Genomic DNA, 19,624 nt, shown 5'->3' on the forward strand with positions numbered 1-19,624 from the left:
TCAAAACCCTCTGTGGATATCCCATTTTTAAGATTTTCCTTTTAATTATGTTTTGGCCAGCCTCTTATTTGTCCCAACTAATATTACCATCTCAAACAGCTTTTATGTTAAATAGTTGCCACTGATCTTTTTTATGACATGCCCTGAGAATAGGACTTTCCTTAGTGAGGGAATCCTGAAGTAAAGACAAGCCTTTGGAGTTTTTCTTAGAAGTTGCCTTTCAAGGCAAATTGCAACCATTCTGTTGGAATGGGGGTTTGGGAGGAGCTCCAAACCCATTCTTCCCCTCCTAGGCTGCAGGTTTTCCCAGAAACATGGTTTCAAGGCTACTACCAAGCTGGGGAGAGAGAGGTGAGAATAGGGAAATTTTCTAAATGCCAGAAAACTCACTGTTCTTACTGAGATTCAGCCATTTTTCTTGCATAAACACAATGAGTTATAAGCTTTTCATTAAATTATACAGTTTTGAAAAAATTACTTTTGCCAATTTTTGCTAGTGTTCTCATTCTTGTTATAGAAGATTCCAGAAGTGTCCTCCCTCCTCTAGTCTTAAACTAAATGTGGGCATTTGAGATCATCACCAATGCACTGACTCTGTAAGTAACAACAACACAATCTGAATTGTGCACATCAGTTATTCTCTGTTCTAGAAGCACAATACCTTCAGAGCTTTAAAAAACATATTTTTATGCAAGAGCCCCATCGTCATTCTATATATTGAGAGTGAGGCCTAGGCATTCATATTTCTAAAAAAATCACTCCAGGTGGGGCGCCTGGGTAGCTCAGTCAGTTAAGCATCTGGCTCTTGATTTAAGCTCAGGTCATGATCACAGAGTCCTGGGACTGGGCTCCGTGGTCAGTGGGGAATCTGCTTGAGATTCTCTCTCTCCCTTTCCCTCTGCCCACCACCCCCACCCCCTGCATGTGTGCCCTCTCTCTCTCTTTTGCTCTCCCTCTCTCTCTCTAAAATAAATAAATCTTTAAAAAAATTACTCCAGGTGACTATAATGTGAAGCCAAATTATGTATTTTGAATCCCACAACATAAAATAGTATCTTAATATTTCTGAGGCTCCTAATTTGCCAAATGAATGAATGCATGAATGAAAGTGGTTTTAATGATATAAATAAACATAGATTTATTATCTAATAATAATCAAGGATGTATTGTAAAACCCAACTCATTCTTGTTTGGGTTTTAAACAGGACTGAACATGTGGTAAAAATATTGCTATCTGAGTTATGTATATTGAATATATTCATAAGAGTGAATGACATGTGGAATCAAATAAATTTCAAGTGGTTATTCCTTAAGTTGATATTTTGTTGTGAAAACTATTGGTAACATATACATTCTCAAAATATTAGAAAATATAACACTAGGAACAACTATTATCATATGCCAGGCACCTTGTTATATGTCTTACATTTATCCTATTTAGCCCTCAAGAGATAAATACTATTAGCTCCATTTCACAGATGATGAAATGGAGACTTAGCAAAGTTATGTAGCTTGCTCAAAGCCTTATAGCTAATAATGATGAAACTGGGATGTGCCCCCAGGTATTTTCACTATATGACTTAAATTCTTAAACCCGTGGTTCTCAAACTTCTGTGTATATTGGGGTCACCTAGAGATATGTATGGATGCTGGCTCCCACCACCATATATTTTGATTTAATTGCTTTGAGGTCCAACCTGGGCTTAGAGAAGGGTAAAAATTCCCCTTGGAATTCTAATGTGCAATACAGTTTGAGAACTGCTGGCTCAAAAACTATATTTTCTACCTTCCTAAGGAATTTTTTTTAACGTAAGAATGCTTAGAAAAATTACTTACCTCAAAATATCCAGATGGTTCACTTGGTTTCTGTTTTTACATGAAATGCACTTTTACAAAGTGAAATTTACATCTAAAAGCTTATCTTTTTTATATGAAAATTGTTCAGTCCAATTTATGCAATAAAAGGAAGCTGGAAATCCCATAAATGCAGGATGTGGGAGTACGTAGGCTGTATAATAATTCACTTAGAAAAGATATAGGGATTTGGGCAGACTTCAAAGCTTAATGTGAACAAATAAGGGTAATGTAACTGCTGCAATTGCATGTGTGGTTGGCCACACTAGCCGAAGTACTGTGTCTACTTCATGAAAGATAAGAATTCCAATGCGCTCTGCTCTAGTCAGACCACATCTGGAATTGTGTTAAACTCTGGGTGTATTTTAAGAGAAACTTTGATAAAAGAGAGAGGAGACCTAGGAAAATCATTTCATGTGAAAATTAGTTAAAGGTACACATCACAGAAGATGAGGGAGACAAGATATCTGGCTTCAAATATTAGAACATGCATGAAAATAAGGATTGGTTGCAGTTCGTATGTTATAGTTCAGGTTCATTATGAGTTAAATAGACTCTTATCTGTCACACTGAGATATTAACCACATATTTACAGAAAAATGTGATGTAATAGATGCAACAAGTAAACTTAGAAAACAAGTCTCTCTGTAAATGGGAGACTCTTGGGTTTTTTAGAGTATAGTATTTCATATAGTTAAACTTTTTTTTCTGTCAAGATTACGGTCTCAGGTGTTCTTAGCCTGGTCCACACAACTTGCTGTTTGGAGGCATCTGACTGGATCTTAACCTGAAATTGTTTTACTCATTTTAATCTGTGTGTTATTGAGTACAGTGGGAAAAAGTTCTAAATATATTTAATATTAAAAATTAAATATATATACATATATGCATATATATGCACACACAGATTTATATAATATAGCTATTTTATGATATACATTTGTTCAGCTCTTTTACTATACACCTTTTTCGAAGACATCATTGGTTAAGAATGTCATTTCATTAACTCTGTAAACCTCTGGATACACACTAGTTTCTCACAATTTAGACCTCCTCATTAATAGAATATTATATCTAAAACAGAATCAACATAATAAAATGGAAAAATCACAGTTCTCTGTGATGTTTAAGAAAATTATCTTAAATTAGGCTAGAGAAGTAGAGAAAATCAGAACCATTAAATGTATTCTCTTTATTTTTTTGTGATTTAATTTGATAAAGCTGCCCTCAAAGTACGGTGCATTTGCAGCTATGTAAATCTACACTATGAGGACTGAATCATTTATTCTACCTGAAATTAATTTACTTTTCCTTCAGTTCAGAATGAAAAAGGTAATAAATGATACCTAACTTTGATTTTTGAAGAACTACATTTGAAAGTGTAAGGTAGTTCTAAGTCAGTAATTTGTTTTAAGCTGTGGGACTTGTTAACTCCTAGAAACAGAACAAGGATCTTACTGTGATAGAGCCACACAAACAGTCTATTCTCCTTGTGTATATATGTTGTATTTAGAATTTTAAAAGGATTTGATAGAATGAATATACTTTTAGGACAAGATTTGCCTGTTCAGTTTTGGTTTCTCTGACATGCCGTTCTAACATGAATGTAGCATTTTTGGAATTTTTTATACGCAATGTGCTATTTTTAAATCTTTTTCAAATACTGTTTTATGCATTGTATGGTCTCTGTATGGCACAAAACTGTTTTTATAGCCCTTCTGGTTAAAAATTTTTGTTCTTAAGTCATGTTACGCTTGCCTTGTATGTGCTTTAAAGTTGCATTATGTATATCTCACCTCATCAGAAAACGGCCAGTTCTTTTTGCTGGAGGCAAGAGAAGGAATTAGTTTAATTGCTCTATGCCAAAACATCCAATTTTCTGTTTTATTCATTAATCTGTAAATAAAGCCTTAATACTTTCCTATTAGTTGAATTTTAACCAAAAGTATTTTGTTACTTTACATTTTTTGTCCTGTTTTGTGTGTTTGACTTAATTTTGGTTAATTTGAACGTGACACCTTTTCCTACTTATTCACCCATTCCAGCTTTACTTTAATAACAGTATAAAGGTGTTTCATATTCTTTCTTTCAATTACTCTTTTTGTTTGTCTCATGAACTGTCATTGGCAAAATAGCTTCATCTCTTTGGAATTATTAGCCCTCTAAATTATGAGGAGTCTTCTGACTATAAATTAGGTCTAATCTGGTAAATATAATTGTTGGCACTTCCAAAAGTCTAAGCACACAGCGTATAGTGAAAATGAGAAATCAGGAAACATAAAGTCAATTTTTAGTTTTGTCACTAACTATTCATGAACCTTGACCCTTCCCATGTGTAAAATGGGGATTTCATGCCTCCTGAAGGCAGAGCTGTGAGGATCCGAGGAGATACCTATGTGGAAGTCCTTTGTAAACTGCAAAAAGCTAGACTGTTGTCATTGTTATTACCTATTATTATTCTAATTGGGGGTTTTTGCGTTAAAGATGAAAATTTGAATTGTGCACAACCAATATCGCACCAGTGGCGAATTGGCAAAAACTAGTTTTTTAAGATATGTGAGAAGATGGAAAATATGTTGAATTTGCCCAGTCGTTTAGCATTAGTGAAAGACAGTTTTGGCAGAATAATTACTTTTTCCATCCTCAAATATACTGTCTCCCTTTCCATAGAAACTATGTGAAGCAAGATGTCATATGTTTAGAATCTTTAAACCTAAAAAGTAAAAAGAGAGAGAGAGAAGTCTCACCTTCCAAACAAATAAACAAACTTTGGCAGGACCTGTGGGCTTGAGTCTAACATTTCACTGTCCCACAGATTGTAAACATTACAAGACCCGGTGAGCCATGCCCATGATCTCATTGCGACTTTGGCTTCCTCTATCTCATACCATGCACCTTAGAAAGTTCTTGGAGCAGAAGCAGATGTGATCACTTTTGTTGTTTCTCCCAGTATGGCCCCAGTGCTGTGACTCACTGTCTACTGATAAAGCAGTGAGACAACCAGGAAGTCACTAGACTATGGGGTTGAATTGGCCTTACCCATTTATATTCCTTTTACATAGTTACATTATTAATACATAATTAATGCTTTTGGCTTTTTAGTATTTGTGACTGTGGCCAAGTATCTTAAAGTCATGGTCCCCTCGTTATTTTTATTTTTTCACAATTAAGCAAACATGTATTAGAAGTCTGCCATGTGACAGACACCAGACCCCATATCCCAAATGAGAGTCAAAGAACAAGACCAGGCGGCTCTGTTCTTGAAGAGCTCACAACTTAATGGGGAAAGGACCCAGTGGAAAACAATCATCATAGAATGAAAAGTGTGGCTACAAGATAGATGCCTTTGGTTTTAAATGGCCAAAGCAGATTTTAGGCCCAGTTGATTCAGCAGCTCAACAATGATCAAAGACCCAGGCTGTTTTCCTCTTTCTGCCATTCTCAGTGTGACCTGTAATTAGTCCTTATAACTTCCAGAAGATTCCTAGGAGACATCATCTCAGAACTCTCTGGCCATAATTGGGGCATATCTAGCCCACCCCTAAACAAATAATGGCAGAGGGAATGAGACTTAGGTGATAGGCTTAGGCCAGTCAAGATCTACCTCTGGGGTATAGAGGCACTTTCTCCAGGTACTTCTATTTGAGAGAGTTAGATACCCGAACAAAATCAAGCCTTGGCAAATACAGGAGAATGAGGGAATGGATTTTGGAGAAAAGCATCTACAGGAATGTGGAGGGGAAGGAGTGAACCATACTGAGAAGGGCAGTGGGGGTGGATTTTATGGAGGAAATATTATTTAAGCCACTATTAAAAGGAGTCAGTTTTCAGGGCTCCCAGTAGGAGTTTCTAGGAGTTTAGAAGGGCATCCGGGTAAAGAAACTGACGTAGCCAAAGATGTACAACAACATGGCACTTAAGGGAACACCAGTAATCCTAGAAGCTGCAATATAGTTTATATGTAAGGGTACACTGGGAAATATGACCAGAGGGTGAGGTTGAGCCAGATTGGGAAAATACTTGAATCATGCTAATGATTTAAACCTCATCCAGAAGGAAATGAAGCCAGTAGAGCCTTTTAAGAAGTCTGCCATCCTTTAGGCAATGTCTTTCTAGTCTCTTTGGAGATCTGACGGTCAAGCTCAAGTCGATTCCTCAGAAGGGCCTGTGTTAACACATCCCCTAGAGTCTTCCATGTTTATAACAGTTTTATACTTGAAGATCATTTTGGCTGGATATTAGAACATTGATTCACATTTTCTCTTGAGGTTGTTTACATAAGTTACTCCCTTTCTCTCTGCATAAAAACATTGCTACTGAAAAGGCTAAAGATAATATCTTTCCCTGAGAAGTGATCTGGTCTTTTTCCCTAGATGAGCAAATAATTTTTTTTCTTTTTTATTAATGTCCAGCATTTATACTAGAATATTTCTCTACGTTAGCACGTTCTGGGCAAATTTCCCCAGGTATATAGGGCAACTTTCGAATATGCTGTCAGGTTTATTTTTATTTCAGGAAAGAGGTTTCTTGAATCATAGTTTTAAAAATTTGCTCTATTATATTGCTTTGTTTCCTTCTTAGGGACTCACTATATGTATGTTACTTTCTCTGCCTAGTTTATGAATTTTTTGTTAGCTTTCCCCCATCATTTCAGACTCTTCACATCTTCTATGTATTTAAAGATATTACCTATTATGTTTACTCGTTTTTGCATTTCTTCTAATTTACTCTTCATTTTCAAAATGAATTTTTCTTTCATTTCTAATTCTTTGTGGATGGGTTTCGCCTGCCTTTAAAAACTGGGGTTGTTTTTTTTTTTTTAATTATTCCGCTAATTTATGAGCTTTGTTAATTCTAATTGATATTTTCCTTTCATTGCTTCTGTGATTTTCTTTCAGCTAATTCTTTTTCTTATAATAACTCTTCCCCTAATTTATGAGCTTTGTTAATTCTAATTGATATTTTCCTTTCATTGCTTCTGTGATTTTCTTTCAGCTAATTCTTTTTCTTATAATAACAAAAAGACTACAGTGGAAAATCACCGTAGTCTTTTGTTTTGCTCATTTTTAAGTGAAATAAGTTCTCATGGTGTTTTAGGAGGGAGATGTGGTCCAGAGTGCATTTCTAATTTCATGCTTCTCAAGATCCCACTTCTGTTATCTTCCCAAGGATAGAGAGTAGACTCAGACTCCTTTGCTCCCCTCCCCTCTTTTTGCCTGGACTCCATCATTCCTTCAACCTATTGTCCTTGCCTTGCTCTGTTTGGAGGCAACTCCCAGGAGTTTCTGCTTGGTATGAGGCTTTAACCCAGAAGGAGCCTTCAGTTGGTAGTATTGCAAATGCATAGAACTCAGACCACAGCATGCTCCAGCACTGTCAGACCTGGGGGCATTTCAGCCTTATCCTTTAATCAGAGCCTGGTAAGTCCATTGTGCTGCTCCTTAGCTTTCCAGAGCTTTCCAGGGAGACCTAATGGCAGTCTAGGCTCCCTGGTTCTACGGCCTTCACAAGTCCTTCTGCCTTCTCTCTGCAGATTTCTGGTTTCTTAGACCATGTAGCTTTGGTAGTTTGTCCCAATCTGCTTGTACTCGGGGGTCCGTAGAGGTATCTTGTCACCTAGCATTTCTATGTCTTTTGTTTTGCTGCCCCTAGTTTCTCTGTTTCCTTAGGGAGATACAAAGAATATGCCACCATCATCTTCCTGGAATTCCTCCAGTCTTTCTTGAGGAAAAAAAAAAAAAACAACCTTGTTTTGTAATTTCATAGCTGACAAGTGTATTGGTTTACTGACACAAATAATATCATTTTGAAAAGTGGAGTTTTAGGGCTACACTTTTGAACTTCCCTGAAATTCTAAAAGCCATTGTTTTTGCTTTTGAGTTTACATGTGCACCTGGACCAAGGATGTGGCTAGGATTATGAATTTATTTCATGTGGACCAAGTGTGTGGTTGGGATTCACATAATTGCAGTATTGTGTGGTGGCTTTGGGGTCAGGCAGACATGGATTCAGATCCCACTCTGCCATTTATTATTTCACTTGTCACATATTAATTTATTTCTCTAATGTTTTCCTCATCTACAACACGGAAAGAGTACTACAACAACTACCACTACTACTAAGTGCTTCAAAAGAGCAATTTGGATTAAATTATGTGGGATATTTGACTGAAGGTTAATAAATTAACTCTTATAATCTTTTGATTTGGTTGCATCCTAGTGCACAGAAGTGTAATAAGGTGGCAGTGTAGAATACCATTGAAAGTATAATCATTCCTTTTGTTTGATGTAAAAGGCTTTATTGTAGAATTTTAGGGAAAATGGCAAATATTTTCAAAATAATTTCTATTAATACATCAGAAGTGAAAGTATGTCCTAGCAGAGATTGTATTTAAATGTGGTACTGAGAACAAGGCCAGTAATAATGCTCACACACTTCCCATAGCAATCAGGAGAGGCAATGTGTTATGGAAAAGATACTTTCTACTTAACATTTGGGAAGAACCTGACTGGGGTCTGTCCTTCACCATTCACTAGGACTTTGGTTTGGTTTGTTATGTCCTTGGTGAAAGCTTCCTTTTGTAGCTGTGAGTTTGCAAATTAATTCAGTGGGGTTTCTAGAAACTGGCATAGAAACTTTCAGAGAAACTGGGTGTACAACAATAAACAAGACAGAAAAGAGTCCCTTCCCTCCTGGAACGTATGTTCTAGGTCAAGGGCCAATAAATAAGCCACTACTGCAGAGAGTAGGAAGTGTTGTAATACAGAAGAACCACGTTAAGTATAGTAGGAACAGCTTGACCCAGACTCGAAGTTCAAGAAATTTCCCTGAAGAGAATGGTACCTTAGTCAGTAGCTGAGACCACATGGAAAGTCCCAAGCTAGTGGGAAAAATAGACAAAAAAACATATGCAAAGACATGGAGACCTGCAAGTGGCATGTTTGAGGACATGAACTTGAAGGACTGATACATAAGCAATGTTCCCAATACTGGCTGAAGTTTAGAATCACAGGAGAGATTTTTAAAATTAAAAAAAAAATTATAGGCCCTACCCCAGACTTAACCATATTCTCAGAGAATGAGTGTCCAGATTCTGATTATTAACTCCAGGGGGGTGGGGTGGAGGCATTGGTTTAGGGCTTGTGTGTGCAGTTAGAGAAGGGGGATCAAGGCAGAGAAGGTGAGACTGGGAAGCCAGTGGCACACACGCCATGTGGAATTTGGATTTTATCCTAAGGGCAGGGGACAGCAGTGGAAGAATTTGGAGGATATGGGGATGAGACATTTGGATTTATGATTATAAAGTTCACTAAGGTTACTATAACATGGCTCCTTGAGGGATATAGTCTAGTTTAGGAGGTTCAACATCTTTGAAACCTCAGTTTTTAAAATCTAAAATGGAAATAATATCTATTTTGTGTGGTTATTGTGAGGTTTAACTGAGATAATTTATGCAAAGTGCCTAAGATATAATTGGCACTCAAAAGGTATTAATTTCTGTTACTTGAGAAAGCCATGGAGCCAAATAGTTGAACATCACACAGCCATCGCCATCCATCAGGGGAGGTGAGGATTTCTGAGCAACCATCTGTTTTCAGGTTCCTCTGACAAACTCCTTTCCTGCCCACACTTGCGGCCCTAGCACAGACAGCCCACTTTCCCTCACTCCCCACCTCTTGCACACATTACTTCAGTTACAGTCTCTCTGCTGACGACTTCCAAATCTCTGACTCCAGCCTGGCTTCCTTTCCTGAGCTCCAAACGCATATATCCAACTGACTTCTGGATGTCTCCACGTAAACGTCTTGCAGGCACTTCATTCAAATCAGGCCTCTGATATCAAGTACCATCCTTTCTCACCCCAAGAAAACGAAACAACACCCTGCCTTTCCAACCTTAGCACCATTAGGTCAAGCCAGAAACAGGGGAATCATCATTGAGTCACTGGTCCTTACCTTCTCCAGTCAGCACGCAGAAATCCACACGCTCTCCTCCAAGTCTAGACCATAACCTCCTTCCAAACTGCCACCACCTCTTATCTGAACTTCGTGAAACAGCCTCTGAGTTCCCAGCACCAGGCTTTGCCCCAACCTCAACTCTGCAATTCCGAGAGATCTATTGTGATACAAAATTGATTAAAATCCCCTTCCCCACTCCCCCCAACTACACACACACTCAAACCTTTTTTTTTTTTAAGATATTATTTATTTATTTGACAGAGAGAGACGCAGCGAGAGAGGGAACACAAGCAGGGGGAGTGGGAGAGGGAGAAGCAGGCTTCCTGCCGAGCAGGGAGCCTGATGTGGGGCTCGATCCCAGGACCCTGGGATCATGACCTGAGCAGAAGGCAGATGCTTAATGACTGAGCCACCCAGGCGCCCCCCACATTCAAACCTTTTCAGTGACTTTTTTTATGCCATTAAAATGAACTCCATACTCTCTACCAAGGCATGCAGTAAAGACCCTTCAAGATTTCGATAAGTCTCATTTTCTTCCATTCTCCCTTTCATGCTTACGCTGTTCTGCACTAAGGAAAAAAAACAAGGCACTCCCTCTCAGGTCTGTTTCATGATGATTCCTCCACCCTGAACCCCCTTCAAACTGGTACTCCTCATCTTTTAGACTTTGTTTACAAACATCCTCTTGGGGGTAGTCCTTGAATCTTTCCTCTTGGTGCTATTCATTATACTTATTTCTTTATTTTTAAGGATTTATTTATTTTAGAGAGAGAAAGAGAATGGGAGGAGGGGCAGAGGGAGAGAAACTTCAAGAAGACTACCCGCTGAGCACTGAGTGCAACACACGGCTCTAGCTCATGACCCTGAGATCATGACCTGAGCCAAAACCAAAAGTCTTTCACTTAACTGACTGAGCCACCCAGGAGTCCCCATTATACTTATCTCTCAATGCCCCTACTCCCCACTGGATTGCAAGCAACATAATGGCAAAAGAGCATATACAATCAATCCACATTCTTCACAAATTCGGTTTGGGAATTCTTGCCTACTTGCTAAAATGTTTGTAATCCCCAAATCAATACTCACAGCACCTCTGTGGTCATTCTTGGACATGCACAGAGAGGTGAAAAATTTGAGTCACCCAAAATGCATGTTCTCAGCTGGGGTTGAATGAGATGACACTCTATCTGTTTTAGCTCTCCTACTGTTAACAAACATCCATTTTGTAGTCTACTTAATGACAAAGTTTTCGTATCTTTGTGGGTTTTGTTGGTGATTTCACTATTTGACATGGCCCCCACATGTAGTACCCAAGTGCTCTCTAGTGTTCCTAAACACCAGAAGGCTGTGATGTGCCTTACAGAGAAAATTCGTGTGTTAGATAAGCCTCCTTCAGGCATGACTTATAGTGTGGTGTCTATGAGTTCAACGTTAATTAACAATATATGAGACAAGATATCTTTAAGGAGAAACACACATAAAACAAGGTTATGTATTGATCAGTTGACAAAATTGTGACCAGAGGCTCGTAGGAACCTAATGCTGCATTTCCCCTAGAAAGAGTGGTTTAGTGTTTACTAATTCGGTTTTTGTGATGATGTTATAAAATATAACTACAGCAAATAATACAACTGTATTTTACTAATTTCTATATCCCCAGTAGTTAGCATAGTAACTCTCATATAATAGTTGTTCAGTAAATATTTGTTGAAACTCATCTGTGTGTGTGTATATATACATATACATACATACATAGAAATCACGTATAATAAAGAAATAAACTCAATTTGTTTTTTATGCCAAAGGTGTACCTCACAACCTTATCATTACTTTTTACTTTTTTAAAAAAATGCTGATCATAAAATTATTTTTGATAACATCTTTTGTTTTTAATTTTCTCTAGGATGCTGGAGAAATGGTTCGTTCCTTTGTTGGTGGTTTGGAACTTGTTGTCAATTTACTGAAATCAGATAATAAAGAAGTTTTGGCAAGTGTATGTGCTGCTATTACCAACATAGCAAAAGATCAAGAAAATTTAGCTGTTATTACAGATCATGGAGTTGTCCCTTTATTGTCCAAACTAGCAAATACAGTAAGTAACGCATCTTTTTATTTTAAATGTGTATTATCATAAGATATCATGGTGTGGTAGTAAAAACACTAAGCTTAGAGTCCAGAGACCTGGATTCAAGCTTAATATCCATCACCTGTAAGGTATGAGATTTTGGTCACCTCATTTAGTTTCTCTGACACTAATCAATGTGAAAGTGTATTCTAACTGTACAATTTAGTATGCAAGATCCTTAGAAAATAAGAGGCTGTTTTTTATTTGTTACTGGCAAGTAAAGTGATGGCAAATATGTTACTATAGAAGTGTTAACTATCCTCTTCCATCCCCACCATCGTTATCATTATCCTTAAGATAATTGTTCATGCCAACTTTAGAAGTTAAACGCCTCCCCCGCCCCAAGGCTTAGCAAGCTTGGATTGAAGGCATTCTTGAGCTGGGAGACTTTGGCAACCACTGTATTATTGATTCAGAGCTGTGCCAGATAGAAGAAGCAGCCTTGAGAGATAATGACTTCACCATGACCAGAGATATTTGAGCATAGCTGGGGCTACCTCTTGGCAGGAACATAGAGCAAAAATTCAATCACTGGAAGAATGCTTCGTTTAGAAGACTTTTTAGGGCCAGTCTAACACTGAGTTCCTAAGAATAACTCCCAGATTCAGTTAAGGACACCAAGTTGTTGCCTCAATAAAGAGAACAATACAATTAATAAACAGAAAACTGTATCCTATTTAGGTATAATATACCCATAGGAGTTAATTACATACAAAAAGAAGGATATAGTCTGGATAAAGGCTATAGAAAAGAAAATGGTAGACTCAAACAGGTCATTGGTCACAGGTCATTCCCTGTTGGGAACCAAGGTGTATTACTGATGTAGAAGTGTTCCTAGGGTAAAGGTGTAGAGTTAACCACCTATCCCAGTCAAGTGAAATGCTCCCTTAAGAATGTCCAATATTCTTGAACTATTTTTTTTTCCCTAAAGCACGTGCTCAAAAGGAAATCAAGCCTTGAGCAAAGAACAAATGCCAGACACTTGATCACCTTTGAGTGTATTGACTACATTCAGTAGTCAATAAAAAGAATTTAAAAAATTTTTTAAAGTCATAAAAAGAAAACTCAGGATTGACCTTGGCCCATTGGGGACCACCAAAATACTAATTTCTTTCAAAACACCCTCTGAATAGCCTCCTCACCCTTCTCCCTTGACTCATTGGCATCTTATTGGGTAATAAACATCTAGCACAGAAACATGACCTTACAGGTTCATTGCAATGCATGTACCACAATTCATTTCCTTGTGCAGAATAATGATAAACTGAGGCGCCATCTAGCAGAAGCTATTTCACGCTGCTGTATGTGGGGGAGAAACAGAGTGGCCTTTGGAGAGTACAAAGCAGTAGCTCCGTTAGTGCGTTACCTGAAATCAAATGACACCAATGTACATCGAGCAACAGCTCAAGCCTTGTACCAGCTCTCAGAAGATGTGGATAACTGCATCACCATGCATGAGAATGGTGCAGTAAAGGTACCGTTGATTGACTGACTTTGGGCTTTAGTCCAAATTAGGTATATGGCGGCTGGAAAGAAACTTATGTAACAATAAGGTTTCACTGATGGGGTTTTTTTGGACACACAAAACTGCCTGTTTGTTGGGTCATGGCTGCTGAGCCATGTGTTGGCAGTGTTTATGCTGCAGAAAAGTTGGACATCAATTTTTCCTAAACCAAAGAGTGTAAAAAAAACATACTTAGTTTAATAATCGCTTCATAATTTGAATTTGATTTTTAAAAAATGTACAGGGCATGAATAATCAGGGGCATTCATAATTCTACTTAATATATAATTTACTTAGCAATTAAATAACAAAATATAGGCACGAACTACAACAAAGGAGCTGACTGAAACAACTAGACTACAACTTGATGGTCTTAACTGTAATAGCAAAGGACCAATACAAAGACACATTTTTTCAAAAAAAATCTGTCCATTAAGTTTTCTTTGCCTTTAATCAATACACGGGGAGGAGAGCTTCTAGAAGCACATAGACTTTAATATATCTATATATTCTGTTCTTGAACAGGACTTGCCCAACCTGACATGCCATCTAGTAGAGCCTTTAAAAAAATGAAACTATAAAAACTAAGTAGCCTGGTAAAGTGTCTGACATATAATATATGTTTAGACAATTGCCAGTTAGTTTAAGAAGAGAATTTCTAGGCTACTCAAAGTTTTAAAATTTAATAAGGTTTATGGTTTAATTGACATAAATGCCAGCTGTGCATGCCCTTCTGAATCATTTCTTCTAAGGCAAGCCAATGGATAATCCAAAATCACTTAGGAGGTGTCTTCTGCTATGTAAAGTGATGAAACTCTGTTCACTCACCCACACAGCTTATATGTATTAGAAAAGAAGGCAATATAAAAAACAACAACAACAACAAAATCTTGCCATTTGCAATGACGTGGATGGAACTAGAGGGTATTATGCTAAGCGAAATAAGTCAATCAGAGAAAGACATGTATCATATGACCTCACTGATATGAGGAATTCTTAATCTCAGGAAACAAACTGAGGGTTGCTGGAGTGGTGGGGGGTGGGAGGGACGGGTGGCTGGGTGATAGACATTGGGGAGGGTATGGGCTATGGTGAGCGCTGTGAATTGTGTAAGACTGCTGAATCACAGACTTTACCTCTGAAACAAATAATACATTATATGTTAAAAAAAAAAAAAAAGAAAAAGAAGATCGTAGGAAGGGAAAAATGAAGGGGGGAAATTGGAGGGGGAGTTGAACCATGAGAAACTATGGACTCTGAGAAGCAAACTGAGGGTTCTAGAGGGGAGGGGGATGGGGGACGGGTTAGCCTGGTGATGGGTATTAAAGAGGGCACGTATTGAACAGAGCACTGGATGTTATACGCAAACAATGAATCATGGAACACTACATCAAAAACTAATGATGTAATGTATGGTGATTAACATAATAAAATAAATTAAAAAAAAGAAAAAGAAGGCAATATAAAAATGATTGGGGGAGGGAATAGGAAAGGGAAAAGTAAAGAAAGAAAATAGGGTTTGTTCGGCCCTAGACCCTTTCCCCCATCCTCTTAAGGTCTCTTGAGGGCCTCTCCATCTCCCCTATTTGCATTCCTAACTACCTGCTATTTCTACTGGAGAATAACTGTAAAGAACAGGATAGTGTTTTTTTGTAAGTTTCTCTGTCGTGGAATAGAGGCAGGCCTAATCCTGAGCTCTCCCTCTTGGGACCGTAGGGGCAGCATATGGAACTGTGTCTCCCTTCTCTGGTTTTTCCTTTTCTTCTTTTTCTCTCTTTCTTTCTTTCTTTCTTTTCTTTTTTTTTTTTTTTGAGAGAGAGTGAGCGAGTGCAAGTGGGAGTGAGTGGAGGGAGGGCAGAGGCAGAGGGAGAGAGCGAATCGTAAGCAGGCTCCACGCTCAGCACAGAGCCCCACACAGGGCTCGATCTCACGACCCTGAGATCATGACTGGAGCCAAAATCAAGAGTCGGATGCTTAACCAACTGAGCCACTCACGCACCCCCTCTGGTCTTAAGGAGGAAAAAAATGTGGATGTGGTGAGTGGGTGTCGGTAGAATAAACAGGGTTCGGTGTAGAGCATGGCCATGGGGAGTAAGGAAAGGCTTGAATCAAAAATGACTCCAGGTTTGGGGCTAGGTGAAAAGGAAGATTCTATCGGCCAAGATCATGCAAGAGAATATTTGGCACATTGGGTGGTTACAGTACCCGCTGTGAGTACGTCACAATGTGTAACTGCTAATGTTTCGGACTCCAAATGCATACAACCTTTATCCACTATTTTTGGCAAATCCCTGGTTGTTTTCATTCCTACTACTGTGCCTTCCTAGTCGAAAGCTTACAGTGTTATTTCCCAGTCCTACGTACACGTCCACTGCCACTGCCCATGAGGAATGTTGACAATTACCAGAGCCTTCCTGTCACCCGGTTCATAAGTAATTTATTCTAGAGTTAGTTCCTTCAGCATACAATTTCCTTAACAGCAGCAGCTGATGTTACACAACCTGTCTCATGCCCGCCGATGTTTATTCCATAATAACAGTGAGCAGGCTTGAGGGTCTGGAATAGATTGGTTTCACTTTCTACTGTGTTCGATTTAAATGGTCAGTTTGAATTTCAGGTCTAGAGCAGTGCTGTCCAGTGCAAATGTAACGTAAGTCACATATGTAATACTAAGTTTTCTAGGAGCTACAATTTCAGAAAAGATAAAAAGAAACAGGTGAAATTAATTTTAGTAAAATATTTTATTTAACCCTATATATGCAAAATATTTTTACTTCAACATTTAATCAATACTATTACATATATAAACATATATAATTAGTACTATTTTATAATATAGTCAATACTATTATATATATATACTATTATCTGTATATGTATATATAGTGTATACTATTGTCTATATATATATTGTATTTGTGTTTTATACTGATGGTACATCTCTATTTGGACTGACCACATTTCGAGTTCTCACCAGTGGCTAGTGGCTTTCTTATTGGACAGTGCAAGTCTAGAGGCAGGAGAGGGGAAGATCGGGAAATATCAGTGAGAGGTAATAAGTCACGAACGAGGGTGGACAAGTTGTTTTTGGCAGAGTTTAGAGAAGCCTGGGAAATGTCTACATTTGCATTCGCAGAGCATGTAGGCTAGGAAGAAGAGCTGTCAAAGTAACCTTAGGAAGTTACCAGGTTACCCAGGAATTCTAGAAGCCAGAGGAAGAGGGAGTTTCCAAAGGGTTTGTGTTTAAATACTGCTAAGCGGTCAACAAGGATTTCCTGACTCAATTATGCTGAAAAATAATCCTGGTGTTAGAGCCTTTCCAGGTAAGACTCTCTTCTGTATGAACTAATAAGTCCCCTGCCCTGGTAAATGCGACGTGAGAGGAATAATGCAATCTTTATCCTCTTTATGATTTTACACAGATCTCCTTCTCAAAAGTATCAGTCCAGGGACTTGTGAACATGGATGCAGATCTGTTTGCAACTCTGTTGAAAGCATGAGAACTCTAGATCTACCAAAGTTATTGCTAATTATAACAAAACCATAACATAGGAAAGTAATACAAGGAGGGAAAGAAGTTGCAGGAAAAACTGAGCAAGAAAAGCCCTTTCCTAAGACAGAAAAACTGATCAGATAGAAAGACGATGAGCACCTATAAAAGGCATTAAGCTCCCTTCCCCATGGTGACATTGGATTTGTTTTGCAAATGTCTATACCAGGCAGGTGAAAGCTACGTTAGGGCCTATAACTTTCTGGAAGGCAGGAAATTGAAGAGACTGCAGAAAATACAACCAGAAGTGGGTCCAACAGAGGGAGGGAGGAACAGTTCACGTCAGGTGGAACTGCGAGGGCTGTCTTGGCAGCCTCCCAGACTGAGCACATGACATGGCATTCCAGAGAGTGAGGAAGATGAACCCAAAAGCTCACATGCCCCCTAGTCCTTGAAGCCTGGCACCAAAAAGAAAAATATCACTAACACTTCTGAGTCAAGTAAATGGACTTTCGAGACTGACATCACCCAAGAACCCTCCATGTCTATCTGCAGTCCACATGCTTAATGTTTGATTGAACTATAATGTTTTCTGTTAATTAAAACTTTCTGTATCTTTGTGGTCTTGCGTACTTTCCTCACATTCCAGATATTCCCTGGAGTGCTGCGGATAGTCTCTTGATGATATGCCATTAAATTACTTAGCACTATTAGGTATCAGTAACTATATTACAATACCAAATATAGAGTCATATACAGACTTGCTTCTGATTGATTTTTTCTTGTTATTTGCATTTATCCTTTAAAGTGAGAAAGGTATGATTACTTCAGGATTCCAGTGAGTTAGATTTTTAACTCTAATATTATACATACATCAAATGTTTTCCTTATTTCATTAATAATTGACATACACATGCACATATCTAGAGTGTCAATGTGATAAATTGTGCCATATATATGCATACCCAAGAAGCCACGATCAGATCAGGATAATGACCTCCCCCCCAAAGTAGATGAAGTCCAATTTATCTTATGGTTGTTTTTTTTATTTAATGAACTGTGCTTTTGGTGTTATGTCTAAGAAATATTTGCCTAACACATGGTCACAAGGATCTTCCATGTTTTCTTCTGGAAGCTCTATAACTTTTGGTTTTACATTTAAGTCTGTGAACCATTTTGAGTAAATTTTTGTTTATGATCCTAGGAATGAAGTACAGTTCATTTGGAGGGGCATATGAGCATCCTTTGTTGAAATAATGCCCTTTCCCTGCTGAATTTCTTTTGCAATCTTGAAAAAAAAAATAGTTGAATATATGTTTTGTTCCATTGTTCTTTGTCTGTATTTACACCAATACCACCAGTCTTAATTACTGCAGCTTTATAAGCCATAAAGTTAGGTGGTATCAATGTTCCTACTTTTTTCTTTTTTTTAAAGTTATTTTGGGGGCGCCTGGGTGGCTCAGTCGGTTAAGCGTCTGCCTTCGGCTTAGGTCATGATCCCAGGGTCCTGGGATCGAGTCCCACATCGGGCTCCCTTGCTCCACAGGGAGCCTGCTTCTCCCTCTGTTTCTGTCTCTCTCTGTTCCTCATGAATAAATAAATAAAATATTAAAGAAATTTTTTTTAAATAAAGTTATTTTGGCTTTTCTCGTTTTTTACATTTCCATATGATTTTTTAAATCAGTTTGTTAATTTCTACAGGAAATGCTTTCTGAGATTTTGATTGGGATGGGCATTGAATCTATATGTCATTTGGGGGAAAACTGACATCTTAATATTATTGTCATCTGACTCATAAAGAAGGAATACCTCTTCATTATTTATGTGATTGTTTTCAGCAATATGTGATTTTCATCATATAGTTTTTTACATCTTTTGTCAGATTTACCCCATGTAAATACTTTTGATGCTACTCTAAATGTAATTTTAAAATTTTTGATTTCTGACTGTTGTTATATAGAAATTTAATTGATTTTGTGTATTAATCTTATATCCTGCAACCTTGCTAAATTCATTTATTTGATCTAGTAGGCTTTTAGAGATTCCGTCAGATTTTCTACATAGACCAGGGGTCAGCAAACATTGTCTCTAAAGGGCCAGATAGTAAATATTTTAGGCTTTATGGACCACATAAAGTCTCTGTTGCAGATTCCTCTTTTATTATTGTTGTTATTATTTACAACTGTACAAAAATGTAAAATCCATTCTTCGTTCTTTGAGCCATACAAAAACAGATTGTCATTTGCCAGCATCTCACATAAATAATCATGTCATCTACAGATAAGGACTCTCTTTTTTTCTAACCTTGATGTCTTTTATTTATTCTTCTTGCCTGATTGCATGGGCCAGAAATTCTAATGCAATACTGAGAAAAAAGCAGTAAGATCAGATATCCCAGTCTTATTCCCTATCTTGGAGGGAATACATTCAGTCTTTTCACCATTCAGTTTACTGTTGGCTACAGGTTTTTGTTAGGTGGCTTTTTGTCATGCCCAGCATGGAGCCCAACATGGATTTTGAATTCACAACCCCCTGAGATCAAGACTGAGCTGAAATCAAGAGTTGGACATTTAAGCAACTGAGCCACTGAGGCGCCCCTGTTAGGTAACTTTTATCAGGCGTGATAAGTTCCCTTCTATTATTACTTTGATGAGAATTTTTTTTATCAGGAATAGATACTGGATTTTGTCAAA

General features: G+C 37.9%; 1 protein-coding gene across 2 annotated transcripts in view; it reads left to right on the forward strand.

Moving 5' to 3' along the window:
• Positions 1-19,624, forward strand: part of ODAD2 (outer dynein arm docking complex subunit 2) — a 177,785-nt gene that overhangs the window by 109,100 nt on the left and 49,061 nt on the right. For both annotated transcript variants that reach the window (XM_021686526.1, XM_021686525.1), the window contains 2 exons: positions 11,716-11,904; positions 13,190-13,411. In XM_021686526.1, the coding sequence (XP_021542201.1) occupies positions 11,716-11,904; positions 13,190-13,411 (411 nt within the window). The remainder of the gene's footprint in view (positions 1-11,715; positions 11,905-13,189; positions 13,412-19,624) is intronic.

The sequence above is a fragment of the Neomonachus schauinslandi genome, chromosome 5 (assembly GCF_002201575.2).
Source record: "Neomonachus schauinslandi chromosome 5, ASM220157v2, whole genome shotgun sequence".
NCBI classification, from domain to species: Eukaryota; Metazoa; Chordata; class Mammalia; order Carnivora; family Phocidae; genus Neomonachus; species Neomonachus schauinslandi.